This window comes from Biomphalaria glabrata, chromosome 1, assembly GCF_947242115.1.
Source record: "Biomphalaria glabrata chromosome 1, xgBioGlab47.1, whole genome shotgun sequence".
Classification (NCBI taxonomy): domain Eukaryota; kingdom Metazoa; phylum Mollusca; class Gastropoda; family Planorbidae; genus Biomphalaria; species Biomphalaria glabrata.
Genome location: NC_074711.1, coordinates 79,974,303 through 79,994,022, shown reverse-complemented (window position 1 = coordinate 79,994,022; position 19,720 = coordinate 79,974,303). Strand labels below are relative to the sequence as shown.

Below are 19,720 nucleotides of genomic sequence, written 5' to 3'. Positions count from 1 at the left end.
TCACTTTTACCTCTAAGAAAGAAATACATTTTATATTTTTTCCCCTTGAAAAAAGATTATCATATTTACTAAAAATAGGATCATAAATACTCTCAATTATTTGTAGTTCTTAACAAACTTCTTACACTCAACCTTAAGCATTTCACGACCTTTTTTTTTTCTTTGGAGCAAACATAAAGTTACTTTACATAGCCAAGTATCTCATCATTGCGCTGTATTAAAAACATCTACCAGGAATTGGTATGTTAGTATCCGATTTAGGATTCATTATTATCACAATCTCTATTATATCTCTGTCCTATATTCGGTAGTGTTATTTACAGACTGGATAAAGTAGGTGTGAGAAGTTCGAACGGTCTGTACGGAGACATAGACTCTCATTTTGTTGTCTACATAGTCTGATGATGAAAATTATTTTTCATTTCATGGTCACCCGTGCGCATGCGCTATTTAGCCGTTGTTTTGTGTGGGATATAAATAGATAAGTAAGGCTGTTCCACGGGATCCAGTGGCGTAGCTAGCAATGTACCAGTGGCGTAGCTAGCAATGTACCAGTGGCGTAGCTAGCCATGTACCAGTGGTGTAGCTAGCAATGTACCAGTGGCGTAGCTAGCAATGTACCAGTGGCGTAGCTAGCAATGTACCAGTGGCGTAGCTAGCAATGTACCAGTGGCGTAGCTAGCAATGTACCAGTGGCGTAGCTAGCAATGTACCAGTGGCGTAGCTAGCAATGTACCAGTGGTGTAGCTAGCAATGTACCAGTGGCGTAGCTAGCAATGTACCAGTGGCGTAGCTAGCCATGTACCAGTGGTGTAGCTAGCAATGTACCAGTGGCGTAGCTAGCCATGTACCAGTGGTGTAGCTAGCAATGTACCAGTGGCGTAGCTAGCCATGTACCAGTGGTGTAGCTAGCAATGTACCAGTGGCGTAGCTAGCAATGTACCAGTGGTGTAGCTAGCCATGTACCAGTGGCGTAGCTAGCCATGTGCCAGTGGTGCTGGCCGCACTGGGCATCAACTGGTGAGGGGCATCAAGCTGGTGACAAACATTCTCAGTAAATAAAACTACACATTGTACGCACGACAACAACAAACAAATTTATTTATTTTGTTACTTTGTTACTTTGTTGATCTCCTATGTCCTTTCTTAAATGAAATGTCAGCTGTAGACCAGCAAAACTCAAATTTACAAGCTGTGTTTACACTTTCCTCTGAAGCATGTGGTACATTCTGTTACTTCATTGTTCATTGGTTTTACACGATGGTTTTAATCATTAAACAATTCGTTAATTTTAATCTTGAAATGTCATCAAAGAATAGGCAAAAGGAAAGGCGAGAAAGATTTCAAATACTTGGTTATTCCGACAAATGCCAAACGGAGAGAAGGTTTGAAAAGAGTCGGATGTGTTGCCCGCCAAAAACAAAAAAATCCTTATTTTGCTTCCTGTACAAACATTTCTCAACAAGATCAAATACTAAATCCAACGAAGGATTTATTAAGTGGTGGAGGTTATCGCAATAAATTGTAAACCACGACACCAGCTCATATTCGGTGCTGTATTATTCCCCTGCCGCACCAGGCATCAAATACTCTAGCTGCGCCACTAACGGGGGTCCGCCAATGAGTTTGTGCAACACAAAACTTCATTTAAAATGTATGAAGGAAATTATTAAGTGTTAAGATTTTAGCGAGGTTATAAAGTTAAGAATATCAAAGTCTCACCCATTTATCGTTAAAACAAAAACTTCTACAAAAGAGTAAACATTGCCCCCCCCCCCCTTTCTCTCTCTCTCTCTTTCTAATGCTCAGGCTGAGAACTCTTCTCTCAAAACTAATCAGTTCTCTTGGTCATCTAATTATCCCCAGGAATGACTTAAATACTTCATTTTTGTCCACACTTAAGTTTTCAATTCTGTCCTAGTGGTCCTCTGCTTTTTGGAATGAGTCCAACGGTTCTATAATCCTTATTTTATATCTGAAGATGAAATATTGTCTTTCTTCTCAATTTCTACGAAACCTAATTCTCCAGAGATTTTTCTTTTCTTCAGAAATGTTTTCTGTCGACACCCTTTCTTCTTTTTTTGTTGTCTCTTTTAAGAACCCACAGTTAAGGTACACCTGGAAATGAGCTAAGCCTAAGTCAACCATTCTCAAACTGCAAATTTGATCCCGACAACTCAAGGATTACCAAATAATTACTGTATTTGCATTTTAGTTATTAATTCAAAATTGATTATCAATCAAGTGAAAGGGAATCAATTTAACAATGTTTGAAACATGACAATAGGGCCCCTCGTGCTGTTTATGCGAGATGTCTTCCACCAAATCAATTCCGTTCTTTTGAAGTAATTTTAATAAGTCTTCACCAATTCTTTTTGTTTGTGTACTAGTTTAATTTAGAACAGTCAAACATCTTATACAGGAACGTACCAATATTTGTGTTGATGTATTTGGCTTTGATGCGGTCATTAATGTATCACATTCAAAGACCTCATCACCAACCAAGAAATTAGAGACAGAATTACTGCAGCGATTGGACCCCATGATGACCTGCGAACTATGGTAAAAAAAAACGCAAGCTTAAAACCTATGGGCTTATTACAGGATCTTCGGGGCTCGCAAAGACCTTTCTTCAGGGAACAGTACCAGGAAAAAGAAGAAGAGGCAGACAGAGAAAGCGATGGGAGGACAACATAAAAGAATAGACGGTCCTGCCATTGAAAGAGGTTCTAACTAAGGCGAAAGACAGAGAGGACTGGAGAAAGACGGTCGACGAGTCTTGTATGTTGCCCCAACGGTCCAATAGACTAAGGGATAGGTCAAAAGTAAAAAAAAAAGGTAGTTTTGCTTGAAAACAGCCCCCAAAAGTAAGACAGTCACACGTCTGCCTTGCATGTGTCTCACACTTCAGCGTCTCTTTGCCCCACTACTACGTAAATGAACTTTAGTTGACCTGAGCTCTTCTTCCCATAAGACATCGCGAGACCTAGACTCTAAGGGATGTTGCTAGCAAACGTTTGAGAGACACTGTCTGAAGTGTGATTTACTCGCCCGCCTCCAGCCAGTCACAATCAGATCCAGTCTTTGACTTTAAGAATGAACTCCTAAACAACAAGTGCAATCTTTTCTAATCCAGACTTTTTTTTTTATCAACTCTATGACTATAAACAGTAATAAAGGCAAATATTAACCTTTTGATAGCAATTTTACATTTTACTAATTAAGCCAAAAAGGGAATAATGCTGATATCTTCCTAAATAAAAACCTCAATGTTATATATATATATTTAGGCCTATATCCTCCACGCAAATACAAAAAGACATTATTTTGTACACTTTTGTGTATTTTTGTGTCTGTTTGTCATGTGGTAATGTTTGAAACTAAAAATTTTTTTGAGGAGTACATTGTATTACAATAGATCTGAATGTCTTTTATAATCCCCGACATGTAACTATGTCTTTCCTTTAAAGAAACAAAATTGATTACATCATTGATGTCTAATGTCACATGAAATAATTAACAGTGTCTTAATTAGACAACTCTATTTTACTTTTCTCTTCATCATGTTAAATATATGATTATAAATGTAGAGAATAGTTTCTCATGAGGTTTTCCTATGGCGTTTTAAAAGGCAATCGAGAAATAGTCGTCTCGAGTGTGTTAAAAACAGCTCGTTCCTGTTAATGCCATTTAGGTAACAGTGAACTCACGTGCAGTTAGAGAGACTGCAGGACTGAAGATTAAAAAATAAAGTAGCTATAATACATTAAATACGGAACCATAACTTACAAATAGAAAAGACAACCGAATAAAAACTCTTAGAAAGACATAAAGAAAAAGGAACTTTCTGATTTCATATGCTAGGAAAAATTATTGCAAGAGCTCTTTTTTTTTCTTGTACTGTTAATGCATGAGACGGGTTGCTTGAATCAGCCATGAAAACTATTGACTTGGCAGAGTTTAAGTCTCTAATTAACACGCTCGACTAGATTAACACATGGATACATGTAGGATGTAATTCATTTTTGTTTTTAAAGATCGTCAGTAATTTATGAGAAGCTAAGTGTGATTTTCTGTCTTACATAATGTTTTACGCATTAGTTAAGTATCTTACTGAAATAGAAAATGTTAGTTAATTGTATTACCATTGGAGTGGTGTTTTGAATAGTAAAAAAAATACTCACAGGGTGATTGGTTTCTCCTTAGCCGACTTGCAGGAAGTGAGTCTCAAGAAGTGATGCCGGAACTTCCTGGCGCTCAGGAAGTAGAGATAGAAGTTGAGCGCATGCGTGGAGTCGAAAAGGACATAGGCGATCTGGCCGCACAGGTAGTTGAGCTCGAAGCTCAGGGTGCCTGCCTTGTGCTCCACGTACACGTTGGCCACGGCCAAGGCACAGAGCGGGAAGACAAAGATCACGAAGACGAAGGCGGCAGTGAAGAGCATCAGCATGATCTGCCTCTGCGTAGACACGTCGTGGCAGCTCGACCTCCTGGTCAACGGCGTAGAGTTCACGTTCCTCAGCGCGTTCCGCAGCCGGAAAGATTGCCGTATGACCCTCATGATCAGCACGTTGAAGAGCGACATGCAGACGAAGGGTATGAATGCGGAGAGGGAGAGGTTTGACCAGTGAAGGTACCGGACCGTTTCCATTGAGTCAGGGGGGTACGTGCAGGAACCACTCTCGTAGCTGTAGAACCAAAGAATCGGAGTGTAGGCTCCGAAAAGTAAGACCCCGACAACACATATCCAAATGATGGATTTCTTGTAGTCCAAATATTTCTGAATCTTCAAAGGAAATCTTACAGCAATCAGTCTTTCCCCTGCCATGAGAACAAGAATCCAGTTGGCATAGGTTGTGCAGAAAGTTCCCAAGAAAATAAAGGCCCGGCAACCTGTGTCGCCAATGTTCACCTTCTGCCTTAAGAGCTGATAGATGATCAGCTTGACCAACAGGGCGCAGTTGTCCATGATAGCCAGTAGAACCACGTAGAGCGTGAAGGAGCCGACGCTGCGCATGCGGAAGATGGTGACGATGGAAGCCAGGTTTCCCGGGAACCCCACGGCGAATATAGGCCAGAGGTAGTACTCATTAATGATCAGCGCCGCTTCGTAGATGCTGGATAAGCCTGCGCTGTCTCCATAAGACACATTGGGGGCAGAAGTCACACCCTCCGAAAGTGACAAACGAAAAACATCTACATCAGTTCCGTTTAATCCGGAACCCTGAAAAATTGTGTTATTCATCTTGTAAAATTTCCAAATTTCGGAGTAAATTAAATCAGGAAATCCCTAAATCCCGACAAGTTGTCTCATTTCTTAATTTTTAAACAAAAGTTTTCTAAAAGATTGTGTCTTGAAGAAAAGTTGTTGACGTCCTTAGCCCACGTTTGCCATCTCAACTTTCCAGTCTATATTAGAACGCTTTATTCCAGCAGTTAGCCATCGATAACACTAAGATCTTCATTCCGCTTCTTTAGAGAGATAAATGTCTTGAGATGTTTGAAGTCAAATGAATGGCGAACTTGTCCAATCGTGTCAGCTAGGACTGTAAAAAGAAACAAATGCAAATGGATAAGAACGAGATCAAAAAGACGAAATGATAATAAGAGCACTAAAACTGGGTGAAGATGTGCGAATTGATTTGTATTCAATCGACAGGAAAACGTTGAAATATTTAAGAGCGACGGCCGTTGCGTCAATGTTCCGCTGGGTAAATAAACGGCAGCGACACCGGTAAGTAATATGTCTGATAAACAGAGCAGACAAAGAATAGAGGCGTGAGGTCATCCTACTGTTGTAAGGTCTGGTGAGTTCTGATGCCTGGACATAATAGATGAAATGAACAGAGTGGTCTACTAAAACGTTGTGTCATTTCTTTTTTAAACCACTAGAAGAGAAGAGCTCCCATGGTAAACTGTACCACATGTGGCTTCCAGGTTGGCTCACAGTCACAACACTTCAGTCACGGCTCACTTCTCACGTGACTAACCCTCGGAATGTAGTCAAGTGTAGTAATTGTCCTGTTTTTTTAATGTGAGTCGAACAGTCTAGACCAATGATAACCAACCCTTTTTTTAACAACGGGAAAGCGGGGTGGGGAGGAAAGGGGGGGGGTCCAACACACGTGTCGCAAGCAACATCATCTACATTGTTCCTAGTTAGCAGACATATCGATATAGACGTCGAGGGCCGGCTGCAGCCCTCAGTTCGTAAATGGCCGTAGCTGGTCTTTTTTTTTTAATGTTCTAGGAAATATTCAAAATGTTTGTTTTACAAAGCTTAAATCAACTCACTTTGTCTGTCTGTCTAGTAGAATGTTTGTTAACGCTATTGCTCCTATAACCATTCTCGGATCAAGCTGAAACATCAAAGCTTTGCACAATAATTCATAGGCGTAGACATTATATGAATCAATAACAAAATTAACCAATTGGTATATGGTTATCAATTATTTTGTTTGGTACCAACAAGGGAACTTATTCCTTCAATATTCACAGGAAAGGTTAAATATGTCGGGTTTTGTAACCTTAAATAATTGTACGCATTATTCCCCCCCCCCCCCAACCCATTATCGGATCGAATTGAAAATTTAAACATTTAATTATTGTTCCTAAAAAATACGAAATAATAAAAAATTAATCACATAGTCAATTAAATTTTTTTTTGTTTAATATCGAAAAAGGAAAATAACTTCTATATCAGTGATACCCAAAATACGGCCCGCGGGCCAGATCCGGCCCGCGACGTGGTTCCATCCGGCCCGCCAAAATTTTGGCACGAAGAGTAGACACCACCCCCCCCCCCGAAAAAAAAGAAAAAGGTTGACTTATGTATCTTTACCTACGTTAGGGCCCTCAATTGTTCTTTAATTGATTTGGTACCATGACATTTAACATTAGTGTGTTTATAAAATGAGAATCTACCACAAAAAGAAGACGGATCTTAGCTTTTTTTTTTTTTGTGGAGCTTGATCGTAAGCCAACATATTTGATGTGTAAAGAAAGTGTGGCTATTTAAAAAAAAAAAAGAACAACATATAAACGTCAGTATGAAACAAACATGACGACATTCTTGGTTTGAACCGCGAATAAAAGATTGTTAAACTACGCCTACAGATTGGAGGATCGATGGGAATATTTACCAAAAAAAGCGACAAAAAAAAAGGGTCGGTAGTACAGCTAGCTACAATATTGCTCTATTTTAAGTACAGACATTAAGACGTTTTCAGACGCGTGAAAAAAATCACTTCAGATATCCTATTCTTTAATGTAAGTACTAGATCCCCGGGTTTATAATCAATTAGTTACAAATTCAGGTAAATTTCAGTTAATTTTTTTTTTTTACCTTTTCGTTCATGTGACCCGTAACACGAGTGTCAGAAATTATAATGGCCCGCAGGTCGAATTAGGTTGGGCATCACTGTTCTATATAATTGGCATATATAGCTGTAATTGACATATATAGCTGTAAATGTATAGTTTTTCTCGTTAAATAAGCTTTGGTTGTTTTTTTTAAGGACTTTTGTATAAGCCTATTTTGCCTGTTTATTAATTGCATTTTTTGTTAAAAGTCAACAGACGAAGGCAGGGGCGTAGCAAGTCACCCGTGAGTCCGAGATCAGGAATACAACACTGTATCTAATGTGAGAGTAGATATACAAAACAACACCAGATGACAAACAACATGCAGACGTTCACATGCTCCTCATGGGGTATATGTAAACGAGCTCCACAAACTTCGGGTCATTTGGTCAATGTTATTGATCAGCCATGTAACTTTCTAGCATTTTTGAGTCACAGGCTTAATCTCCACATATTCTGAAATAGTATTGTTTGTCACTAGTCTAGGAACCTGAGGATCTCCCCACAGCGCGATAGTCCTGACTGTTGGTTTTATATCAGCTTCGTGAGAGACAAACACATTTTGAAGACATCCCACAGCGCAACAGTCCTGACTGAACGTAAGACATCCCACAGCGCAACAGTCCTGACTGAACGTAAGACATCCCACAGCGCAACAGTCCTGTCTGAACGTAAGACATCCCACAGCGCAACAGTCCTGTCTGAACGTAAGACATCCCACAGCGCAACAGTCCTGACTGAACGTAAGACATCCCACAGCGCAACAGTCCTGTCTGAACGTAAGACATCCCACAGCGCAACAGTCCTGACTGAACGTAAGACATCCCACAGCGCAACAGTCCTGACTGAACGTAAGACATCCCACAGCGCAACAGTCCTGTCTGAACGTAAGACACCCCACAGCGCAACAGTCCTGACTGAACGTAAGACATCCCACAGCGCAACAGTCCTGACTGAACGTAAGACATCCCACAGCGCAACAGTCCTGTCTGAACGTAAGACATCCCACAGCGCAACAGTCCTGACTGAACGTAAGACATCCCACAGCGCAACAGTCCTGACTGAACATTTCACATGGACTTCATAGGAGACAAATAGTTTTTGGAGCATCTTTAAGAAAATAACGTTAGCATAAAGGTGATTTTGTCGAGCCCAGGTATCATGGGCAAATTTACATTTCCTTTGGATGGTGTCATTGTCTAATATACGGGTTAAGTTTGTGTTATACTACATCATGTATTAATATTCGTAGGATGAGGTTCTATATCTCATCATATTACGTTAATATTTGCAAACACATGCTCATTTAAGTATCCAACAGATTTTATTTTACTGTCTACACATACTATTATTTCATGTACTTTGATTAGTTAATATGTACAGTAATATTAAGGAAATAAATTTAAAAAACTAAACAAAAACAAACATAATTGTTTTTCTCAGAGTGCACTTTCACGTGGTTTACACATTATACTTATTATAATGGACATGTATTAATTCTCTGGCACTGCCATGGTCGAGTCCGTTAAAGAAAAACTGTAGTCTCCCCTTAACAGTGTCCATTTAGAAATTTTCTGATGATGTGGCAGGTCTGCCGCAGTACCACCATCTGACAGGCAGCGAGAATCATCTTAGGGATGTTATTATTATTATTATTATAAAAAAATCTAAACACATTTTATTTTAATGAAACTGACAATTTAAGAGTTGCCTTCCTTTAATAGATTTAATACTACTGTAATAAGATTGACATTGATTTGTTAATTTTCTCTGGACACCAAATATAGAATTAAGAAAAACAAATGGAAAATGTTTTTAAATAATTAGAATCACTCCTACAGATACTTTTGGCACATTTTCCCCCTACAAGTGCCACTTTTGGCCTCAACAGGTCGTGGGTCATGGCGCAATAGGCCCCATCGTGAAAATGGTTGCTGAACGAAGGAAATTGATACATGACGCCCTGAATTGATCCATGTATTCTGGTGCCAGTCTGATTATCGAGCCTCCGAAATGATTCAAGTGAAATCTGAAATACTATCATTTTGGCTTTCACAATTTCATCGAACCCACGACTTTCGCGATATTAGCTGTATAACGGTATATCTTCTCTAAGGGTTGTTGGTATGTTCAAGGTTTTTATTTATTCTATCACTGCTATTGAATTTAATCAACAAATAACAGTGGTTGCCCAATTTTGTTGAGTTTTCACTCTGATCCAGAGGACCTTATTATACATTGTTTAGTATGTGAAACAGTCAAATAGAGCTTCTATTAAAAGCATTGATCCAATTATACAATTAATGGTGCATTAAATACATTGTTAACGATGCACGGGGGACCATCTTGCTTTGATGAGTTATTAATACTCTGCATTTCCCCTTGACGAAGTGGTACGTGTAATGACCGTTTGACCTCTTCCCCTTTGCCTGTCCACCTAAGTGATTAGCAATGTTAATATTTCTCCAGCTATTTATCCACCTACTAATTTCCCAACAGTATTTCTCTCAGGGGTTTGTTGTTTCCCTTTTTTGACTTTTTCGGCGCCCTCAACTGACATACTATATGTAGATTGTGTCCCTTGTTTGAGATCTATAAATAGTTTTCCTCGTTTGTTACGATAATAAAATAATGATTATTACAAGACTATCCCCATAAATAATGGATTCTACGTTCCGTAATAAAGTAATGGACTAGTTTCTTCACTACATGACTATATACATCTTTAAGAAGCATTGTTGGATTTGAGCGAAGTTTGAACTATGACATTTATATATATTTTTTCCCCAAAAGATAACTCAGAGGTGAAACTTTAAAAAATGATTTATAAAACGTGTGTGATGTATGGCTAAGAGGCATAAACCAGTTGGCTATCAAGCGAGTGTGCTTGAGTTCGAAACCCGACTCGAGTAGTGTATGCTGAGCGCTTAAAGGCAGCACGAGAAACTTCTCCCAGACAGCCCCATCTCGCACAGGTTTCTAAAGTAATTAAAAAAAATATTTAAAATAATAAGTAAAACATCCTATGTCTGTTTAAATAACATTAATTAATATTTGATATTCAGCTCGCAATATATACAAATGATTTGCATCGTAATATAAATAAGCAAAATAAAAAAGGTACCAAAAAAAAAAAAAAGCTAATATCCACTTCCCCTTTCAAGGCCATCTGTCTAAATACTGTAAGATTTAATTCCCTTTTTAATATCAAACAAATTCATTAATTGTTTTTTTTTTCTCATTGATCCATATTTTTGTTACCAACAACGAATACGTTATTATACAAAGTTTTAACTTAATCTGAGAGTGAAAAGTAGGAGAAACAAAGTCTTAAAAATGTGTACCAGAGAGACAGACAGACGGACGGAGTGAGTTGATATCAAGCTTTGTCCAAGGAATATCGTACAAGCATGTATTTATGTATGCTCTCATTGCTAGTCAAAAGTTAAGTTCCTCATCAATTCAAAGGAGTCACCAAGTGTGCGACACTCATTTACATAGGGCTAATTGAATGCGACGACTATGTGCCAGTCTAATGGCGCATCCATCTCGTCTGCTGGGCAATAACGGTAAAAGGTTCGACTTTCTTTTTAAGCCTACCAAAGAAATTCTCCATTCCATATGTATTCGTCTTTTAGTTTAAGTCAAAATTGAGTCTATATAAAGTCTAAATTTGGTCTCTTTGAAATGTGAACAAAGTCTATTAGAAATCTTCATGTAGCCTACATAGTATTGATTTGGAATATACATTTAGTTCACATTTATTGATAATTTTGCTATATTTAGACTAGACTTATTGTACCTTCGTTTACATTTATCGATATTGATCGATTTTTGCTTTATTCATCCTCTAAAGATGTAAAATGTTTGTAAAATGTTTTACTTATTTCGGATGTTCCTTCAGAGTTGAAGATAATTACTTCCTAGTCCAAACCTCCCGCAGGACGGCGGGGGATGGGAGCGGGCAGGGTTTGAACCCGGGACCATCGATAAGTCCGAACGACAGTCCAGCGTGCAAACCGCACGACCAGGTAGTCTAGTAAACGTCTCGATTGTAGTCACAGTGTCCCGCCGCCATTACCAGACGTTCTGCATGAGGTTTCGGCTATATCGTAATCATCTTCATTACTGCAAGGACCTCATGCTAATAAAAAACAAGATTACAAAGAGAGTCTGTGTTATCACACAAACTTAGAGGCGGCCCCCGTCGGATCCATGTCGGATCCGCCTATTTGCAAGAAATATTCAAGACGTAATTTTATTTTGATTGTCAAAAGTAATAATGTTTCAAAGATTTATTTGCCGTTGTAAAAAATGTTTTTATGTCTTACGTTCCGGATGTTCTTTCAAGTTAAAGATAATTAATTTCCTTGTCCAAACCTAACCCGCTGGACGACGGGGGATGGCAGCGAGATGGGTATGAACCAGGGGCCGTCGAGATAATCAGTCCAGCACGCTAACCGCACGACCAAGCATTGCTGTTAACTCATGTTAATATTAGTAAAAACTAAAATCTATTGAAAATTTGATGAACCTTTAATTTTCGTTTCGAAACATCGCAATAGTTTTAAGAATTCACGCAATATATTTAAGTATATATAATAGATTGTTTTGGATGTTTGCATAAATAGTAAAAGAAAAAGAGAATTCCAGATAAATGTGATACCGTTAATTAAATTTTTGGGATGGTCTCGTATGAAAATTAGATGTTCCACAGCCTTGTGTAGAGATTTTCATACCGTACTTTGGAGTTTGTAAGTTATGTTTCCTTACAGGTAAAAGTATAATAACAATAATTAGATTTTGTACCGTTTTAGCTAGAAAATTAAATGTACTGTAAGAGAGAAGTGAGATTTTACATAAAAAGAGTTAAAATATTTTCATAAAAACTCCGGTACAATATTTTTTCGTAAATGCGAAGATTATTTGAAGAGAGATTTCGAACAGTTATTTAGCGTTAGTAGATTTTTCATTTAAAATTTGGAAATTTTTTCGCGACGATTTGTAAGAAAATGTAAGTAATGTATTTCGATTTCTTTTCAAAATAAAATCCGGAACATTCTTTATCGATTAAAAAACTTTTGTTATGTTTCAGCAAGAAAATAATTAAATGTAAAATAAGTCTTAAAAGTGATTTTTAATAATTGTGTCTAGTAAATTACTTTCTTATTTTAAAATCCTGAACAACCTATTGTCGATATTTTTGAAAAAAATTTAAGTCATTTGACATAAATTTGTTTTAAGTGAAAATACGGAACAATTTGATATCGATAATTAAACTGTAGTGACGTATTGTCAAAGAATATAAGTGTAATATTAGACAATTATGCGATTTCAAACAATCATTTGACATAATTTATTTTTTATAAAACAATATCCGGAACATTTTTACAGTTAATGAAATTATATAGAGATTTTGATTTAGCATTTATATGCTATTTACATTAAAAAAAACGCAACAACATATTATTGATAATGTGTTTTTGCAACGCTTAAGCATAAAAATTAAATGTGTTCTAGGATTTTACATGTGATGCTGGTAAGTGATACTGGTCTGTAGTTTCCTGGGTCAGATTTTTCTCCTTTTTTAAATAGGGGGGTGACATTAGCTTCTTTCCAGTCCTTTGGTACTCTGCCCTGGTTAAGAGAAGCCTGAAAGAGTATTTTGAACACTGGGGCTAGCTCATTGCTTAGTTCTTTGAGTAATCTAGCTGGAATACCATCAGGTCCAGACGCTTTATTTTGTTTGGTGTTGGCTAATTGTTTTTGAATTTCATTTTCTTGTACTACTATATCTTCTATATTGTCTACTTGGTTCAAATTCAGTAATATGTCTTTGTCTCCTGGGCCTTTGTCTTCTTAGCCTTTATAAACAACCATAAATGTTTTCTTTTAATTTTAGCAGCTAATTGATCAGAAAAAAACACCTTTAAATAATAATTATATGTGTTGTGAACATTTCTTGTATATTTTATAAATATATTTGACTTAGTGATACTGAAAATACACAAAATATTGCCTTTCTTTGTTAACATATTGTAACATTATCTCCCTTACATTTATGTATTATTTTAGAACTGGTGTATTTTTATGAAAAAATCGCTTGCATAATTAATTTTATAAATTAAACGGTTTGCTTTTAGAAAACCAAAAGTAGCCGGAGAAACCTTGACTTTTTAACCTGCATCGCATGGTGAAATAATATTTTTCATATCTCTTCTCGTTTTCGAAATCACAGTGTGACAGACGGACATTTTGCTCAAACTTAATAGCGGCTTTTCCCCTTACGGGGGCGCTAAAAAACAACTTTAAAGATCAATGTAGGATGGGGTTTTATTACAAACATTAGAAATATAGCTTCAAAATAAAAAATATATAACAAATATAAAAACTAACTTTTGTAAAATGAATATTATTAATAATTAATGTGTTTTTCTTAAACACTTTTTTTTTAAGTAACATCAGGTCACCTTTAGTGCAAAAGTTTCTGCTGAATTAGTAAAAAGAAAATGTCTCTTTGAAAGAAATCTATTAAAGTAAAGTAAAGCAAATATTTATAAGACATTCTTTTAACTCATCAATTCAAAAGTGATTCCTTTATATTAGGAGCAAACGCCTTAGGTTACGAAAAGAGTTAAGTAAATCGTCTGCTGGCCGTTAAATTCACCTAGCATTCGCCGCTGTCATGAATACACTGTGGAAACTCTGGCAGTGGCTTAACTAGGGATTTGGTGGCCCGGTGGGTTTGACTTCATTATGACATGAGATAATGTACTTAGTAAATATACAAATATAAAGAATTTAGACACTCTTTTGGGGGCCCAGGGGACTTTCGAATTTTGACCCTCTACCCCAACCTAGTTAGCCACTGAACTCTGGATAACATCAGCTTCCAAGTATAACTAAAACTTTTTTTTTTTACTAGTTATCACTTTACTCCTATATGGTTGTGAAAGTTAAACACTGAACGCTCGGTCTGAAAGAATAACCCAAACCTTTTGAGAGTAAATGCATCAGAAAAATGCTGGGTATCAGATACCAGGAAAAAAAGACAAATGAATTTTTAGTGTTACAAGTCAACACTCTGGCTGGCAAAAAGACAGTTAACACCTCAATACTGTGAAGAGACGAAAGCTGAGCTGGTTCGGGTATGGTGTAAGACATGACTCATTGTTAAAAATTCCTTCAAGGTACATAGGAGGGAGCACAAAGAAAAGGTCATCTAAACAAAGATGACTGGACAACATAAATGAATGGACAGGCCTCTCTATTGATGTCCTGCTAAAATTAGCTGCTAACCGGGAAAAGCGGAGGGATTTGGTTGCGCGAACTGTCACAGCACTCCTACTACAAATGTCATAGGAAAAAATGATGATGATGATGATGATAATCATTTTTTCAAAATTAAAAACCTTACACTGAGGAAACAACATCGATTTTTTCAGCAACCACAAAACGACTGACGGAAAAAAATTCAATGTTTTTTATTTTATTTTTGTTACAGTACCATTTGGCCGGTGTCGTGTTATTCTGAAGAATTCCAAAAAATCTGGCAGAATATGTTACAAAAATCTACATAATTTGCAGACGACAGCATTGTTATTGTTTTGAATGTACAAAACAAGCAAGACATATTACATTATCATTAATTTGTATTCTGATGTGCGTGGCACAGAATATAAGTCAAATTTGAGTCTCCATAACCGTAGAAACAAAATTTGAAATTCGGACTCCGAGACAGCGCTGTATATAGCTAATCAGCGGAAGGTATCATTTTATATCAACAACCTTAGTAGATCTAGATCTGTATGATAATTCTCTGAGCCTGCAATGAATGTTATCTAGGCAAGAAACAGACGAACTACTGAAGTTAATTGACTTTGCTAAAAATATATATATACATATATATATATAACCTGAATTTTATTTGTTATGGTTGGTTACTGATTTTCCATGCTACAGATTATATTGTTAACTCTCCACTACACAGTCCTTTTTGTAATCGCTTCATTATCCAAAGTGAGGTTCCGATAAGAGTCGAGCTTTCCACCAATTATTACGCTTGACAAAAGAAAAGGATTTGACCCAGAGACCAGAAATGAGCGCCCCCCTCTCCTTCTTAATCAACTAGATGATCGTTTCATCACATTGATTGTTGTGAGACACGGCTCCTTTAGCCCCGCCAGTGTTCTCTCATCCCAGCGAGGCCTGAAGCCGAGCCCACGAGGAAATTCCTTTATTGTACCCATACAACTTATAAGAGAACAATCACCAAAGCGTATGTCCTTCACTGAGTAACGGTATTGCTGATGGGGCGGTACAGTGGAGCCTTTCTTTCAACCTCCTCACGTGCCATGTTTGTTCGTGCTGTAAGAAGACATGTTCAATCCCAGATAGCCCGTCTCCCCTAACAGACGTTTCCACGGGGTTGTCACGGTGAGGCCTGAATTATACCCCTGTGAGGCCTGAAATATATCACATTGGGGCCTGGAATATACACCCGTGAGGCCTTAAATATATCTGTTCACTATACAGATTATATTGTAACCTCCACGTAATATAGGGCGGGCGTAGATCATATACTAGCATCCACTTTAGTCCACATCTATTTTAGTCTCTCGACTTAACACACCGTATTTTAACATCCAAGCATCACAGACCTCAGTGTAACTTCTGCACCATACAAACTAAAGTGTGACCTCTCCACTATACGGAACATTTTGTAATTGCCTGACATGGTCAATACTTATCAAAGTCAGTAAAGACGAAATTATCAAAAGCCAAGGGTCAAGTGACATCAAACTAAAAAAAAAAAAAAAAAAAAAAAAAAGCCATATTCACGTCTGCTGACATTTCTGTTCTGTCCATGTGGTGCTCCTTCTTAGCACGTGATACAGAAATGGCGCCACCCCATCAGAACCTATTACGTCAGTGTCTGTGAGATCAATCTTTGTGTTCGCGTGGGGAATGTGTGTGTGGGTGCGCGACGTACAGATTCATTTTAAAATAATCTCCCCTTTTGCTTGCCCAAAATTCTGTTGCCAAATATTGTTTCAGAAATACATTATGAGAAAACAAAATTTTAAGTGATATGGACGAAGAAAAAAAATGAGTGAACTGATTCCTTGGAGGAAATGGACGTCTGGTTGAAACAGTCAACATCTTAGGAGAACTTTCTAATCATTTTGGCCAAAGAAATCGAAAAGTTTTAAACGATCTGGGAATTTGTGTTACAACGAAACAAAACACAATAATTCAGACTCACGTATTGATGAAACTTACCTAGAATCTATATATTGACACAAATACAAAATCATGTAATACATTTTCTGTCCAAAATATTTTTCCGAAAAAGAAAGTGTTTAGTAGCAATGGTCAAAATATAATTGATAATTAACTAAATTTTTTAAATACGTTATTGGTTAATTAATTTAATAATCGACCCACACACGAATAAGCCAAACTAATTAAACATGTAACTTAACAGCTCAGCTCATTAAAATTTAATTTTTAATGCAACAAAAGAGGAAAAGTGGTGCAACACATTTTCTGTCTTTCATATTGCCCCAATGCATTGCCTGCTATCTTTCATATTGCCCCAATGCATTGCCTGCTATCTTTCGTATTGCCCCAATGCATTGCCTGCTATCTTTCGTATTGCCCCAATGCCTTCTATCTTTCATATTGCCCCAATGCATTGCCTTCTATCTTTCATATTGGCCCAATGCCTGCTATCTTTCGTATTGCCCCAATGCATTGCCTTCTATCTTTCATATTGGCCCAATGCATTGCCTTCTATCTTTCATATTGCCCCAATGCATTGCCTTCTATCTTTCATATTGGCCCAATGCCTGCTATCTTTCGTATTGCCCCAATGCATTGCCTTCTATCTTTCATATTGGCCCAATGCATTGCCTTCTATCTTTCATATTGCGCCAATGCATTGCCTTCTATCTTTCATATTGGCCCAATGCATTGCCTGCTATCTTTCATACTGGCCCAATGCCTGCTATGTTTCGTATTGCCCCAATGCATTGCCTGCTATCTTTCATATTGGCCCAATGCCTGCTATCTTTCATATTGGCCCAATGCCTTGCCTGCTATCTTTCATATTGGCCCAATGCATTGCCTGCTATGTTTCATATTGGCCCAATGCCTGCTATCTTTCGTATTGCCCCAACGCATTGCCTTCTATCTTTCATATTGGCCCAATGCAATGCCTGCTATCTTTCGTATTGCCCCAATGCCTGCTATCTTTCGTATTGGCCCAATGCATTGCCTGCTATCTTTCATATTGCCCCAATGCATTGCCTTCTATCTTTCGTATTGGCCCAATGCATTGCCTTCTATCTTTCGTATTGTCCCAATGCCTGCTATCTTTCGTATTGCCCCAATGCCTGCTATCTTTTGTATTTCCCCAATGCATTGCCTGCTATCTTTCATATTGCCCCAATGCATTGCCTTCTATCTTTCATATTGGCCCAATGCATTGCCTTCTATCTTTCATATTGGCCCAATGCATTGCCTGCTATCTTTCGTATTGCCCCAATGCCTGCTATCTTTCATATTGCCCCAATGCATTGCCTTCTATCTTTCATATTGGCTTAATGCATTGCCTGCTATCTTTCGTATTGCCCCAATGCATTGCCTTCTATCTTTCATATTGGCCCAATGCATTGCCTGCTATCTTTCATATTGCCCCAATGCATTGCCTGCTATCTTTCGTATTGGCTTAATGCATTGCCTGCTATCTTTCATATTGGCCCAATGCCTGCTATCTTTCGTATTGCCCCAATGCCTGCTATCTTTCATATTGGCCCAATGCATTGCCTTCTATCTTTCATATTGGCTTAATGCATTGCCTGCTATCTTTCATATTGGCCCAATCCATTGCCTTCTATCTTTCGTATTGGCTTAATGCATTGCCTGCTATCTTTCGTATTGGCCCAATGCATTGCCTTCTATCTTTCATATTGGCCCAATGCATTGCCTTCTATCTTTCATATTGGCTTAATGCATTGCCTTCTATCTTTCATATTGGCCCAATGCATTGCCTTCTATCTTTCGTATTGGCTTAATGCATTGCCTGCTATCTTTCGTATTGGCCCAATGCATTGCCTTCTATCTTTCATATTGGCCCAATGCATTGCCTTCTATCTTTCATATTGGCTTAATGCATTGCCTGCTATCTTTCATATTGGCCCAATGCATTGCCTTCTATCTTTCGTATTGCCCCAATGCATTGCCTTCTATCTTTCGTATTGCCCCAGTGCATTGCCTGCTAACTTTCATATTGGCCCAATGCATTGCCTGCTATCTTTCGTATTGCCCCAATGCCTGCTATCTTTCATATTGGCCCAATGCATTGCCTGCTAACTTTCATATTGGCCCAATGCATTGCCTTCTATCTTTCGTATTGGCCCAATGCATTGCCTTCTATCTTTCGTATTGTCCCAATGCCTGCTATCTTTCGTATTGCCCCAATGCCTGCTTTCTTTTGTATTTCCCCAATGCATCGCCTGCTATCTTTCATATTGCCCCAATGCATTGCCTTCTATCTTTCATATTGGCCCAATGCATTGCCTTCTATCTTTCATATTGGCCCAATGCATTGCCTGCTATCTTTCGTATTGCCCCAATGCCTGCTATCTTTCATATTGCCCCAATGCATTGCCTTCTATCTTTCATATTGGCTTAATGCATTGCCTGCTATCTTTCGTATTGCCCCAATGCATTGCCTTCTATCTTTCATATTGGCCCAATGCATTGCCTGCTATCTTTCATATTGCCCCAATGCATTGCCTGCTATCTTTCGTATTGGCTTAATGCATTGCCTGCTATCTTTCATATTGGCCCAATGCCTGCTATCTTTCGTATTGCCCCAATGCCTGCTATCTTTCATATTGGCCCAATGCATTGCCTTCTATCTTTCATATTGGCTTAATGCATTGCCTGCTATCTTTCATATTGGCCCAATCCATTGCCTTCTATCTTTCGTATTGGCTTAATGCATTGCCTGCTATCTTTCGTATTGGCCCAATGCATTGCCTTCTATCTTTCATATTGGCCCAATGCATTGCCTTCTATCTTTCATATTGGCTTAATGCATTGCCTTCTATCTTTCATATTGGCCCAATGCATTGCCTTCTATCTTTCGTATTGGCTTAATGCATTGCCTGCTATCTTTCGTATTGGCCCAATGCATTGCCTTCTATCTTTCATATTGGCCCAATGCATTGCCTTCTATCTTTCATATTGGCCCAATGCATTGCCTTCTATCTTTCGTATTGGCCCAATGCATTGCCTGCTAACTTTCATATTGCCCCAATGCATTGCCTGCTATCTTTCGTATTGCCCC

The 19,720-nt window shown here is 38.0% G+C and overlaps 1 protein-coding gene across 1 annotated transcript in view; it reads right to left on the bottom strand.

The window, feature by feature from the left end:
- LOC106053988 (growth hormone secretagogue receptor type 1-like) overlaps window positions 1–19,720 on the bottom strand; it is a 92,743-nt gene that overhangs the window by 12,697 nt on the left and 60,326 nt on the right. The window contains exon 2 of the mRNA XM_056017703.1: window positions 4,185–5,546. Coding sequence (XP_055873678.1) covers window positions 4,185–5,245 — 1,061 coding nt within the window. The 5' untranslated portion in view covers window positions 5,246–5,546. The remainder of the gene's footprint in view (window positions 1–4,184; window positions 5,547–19,720) is intronic.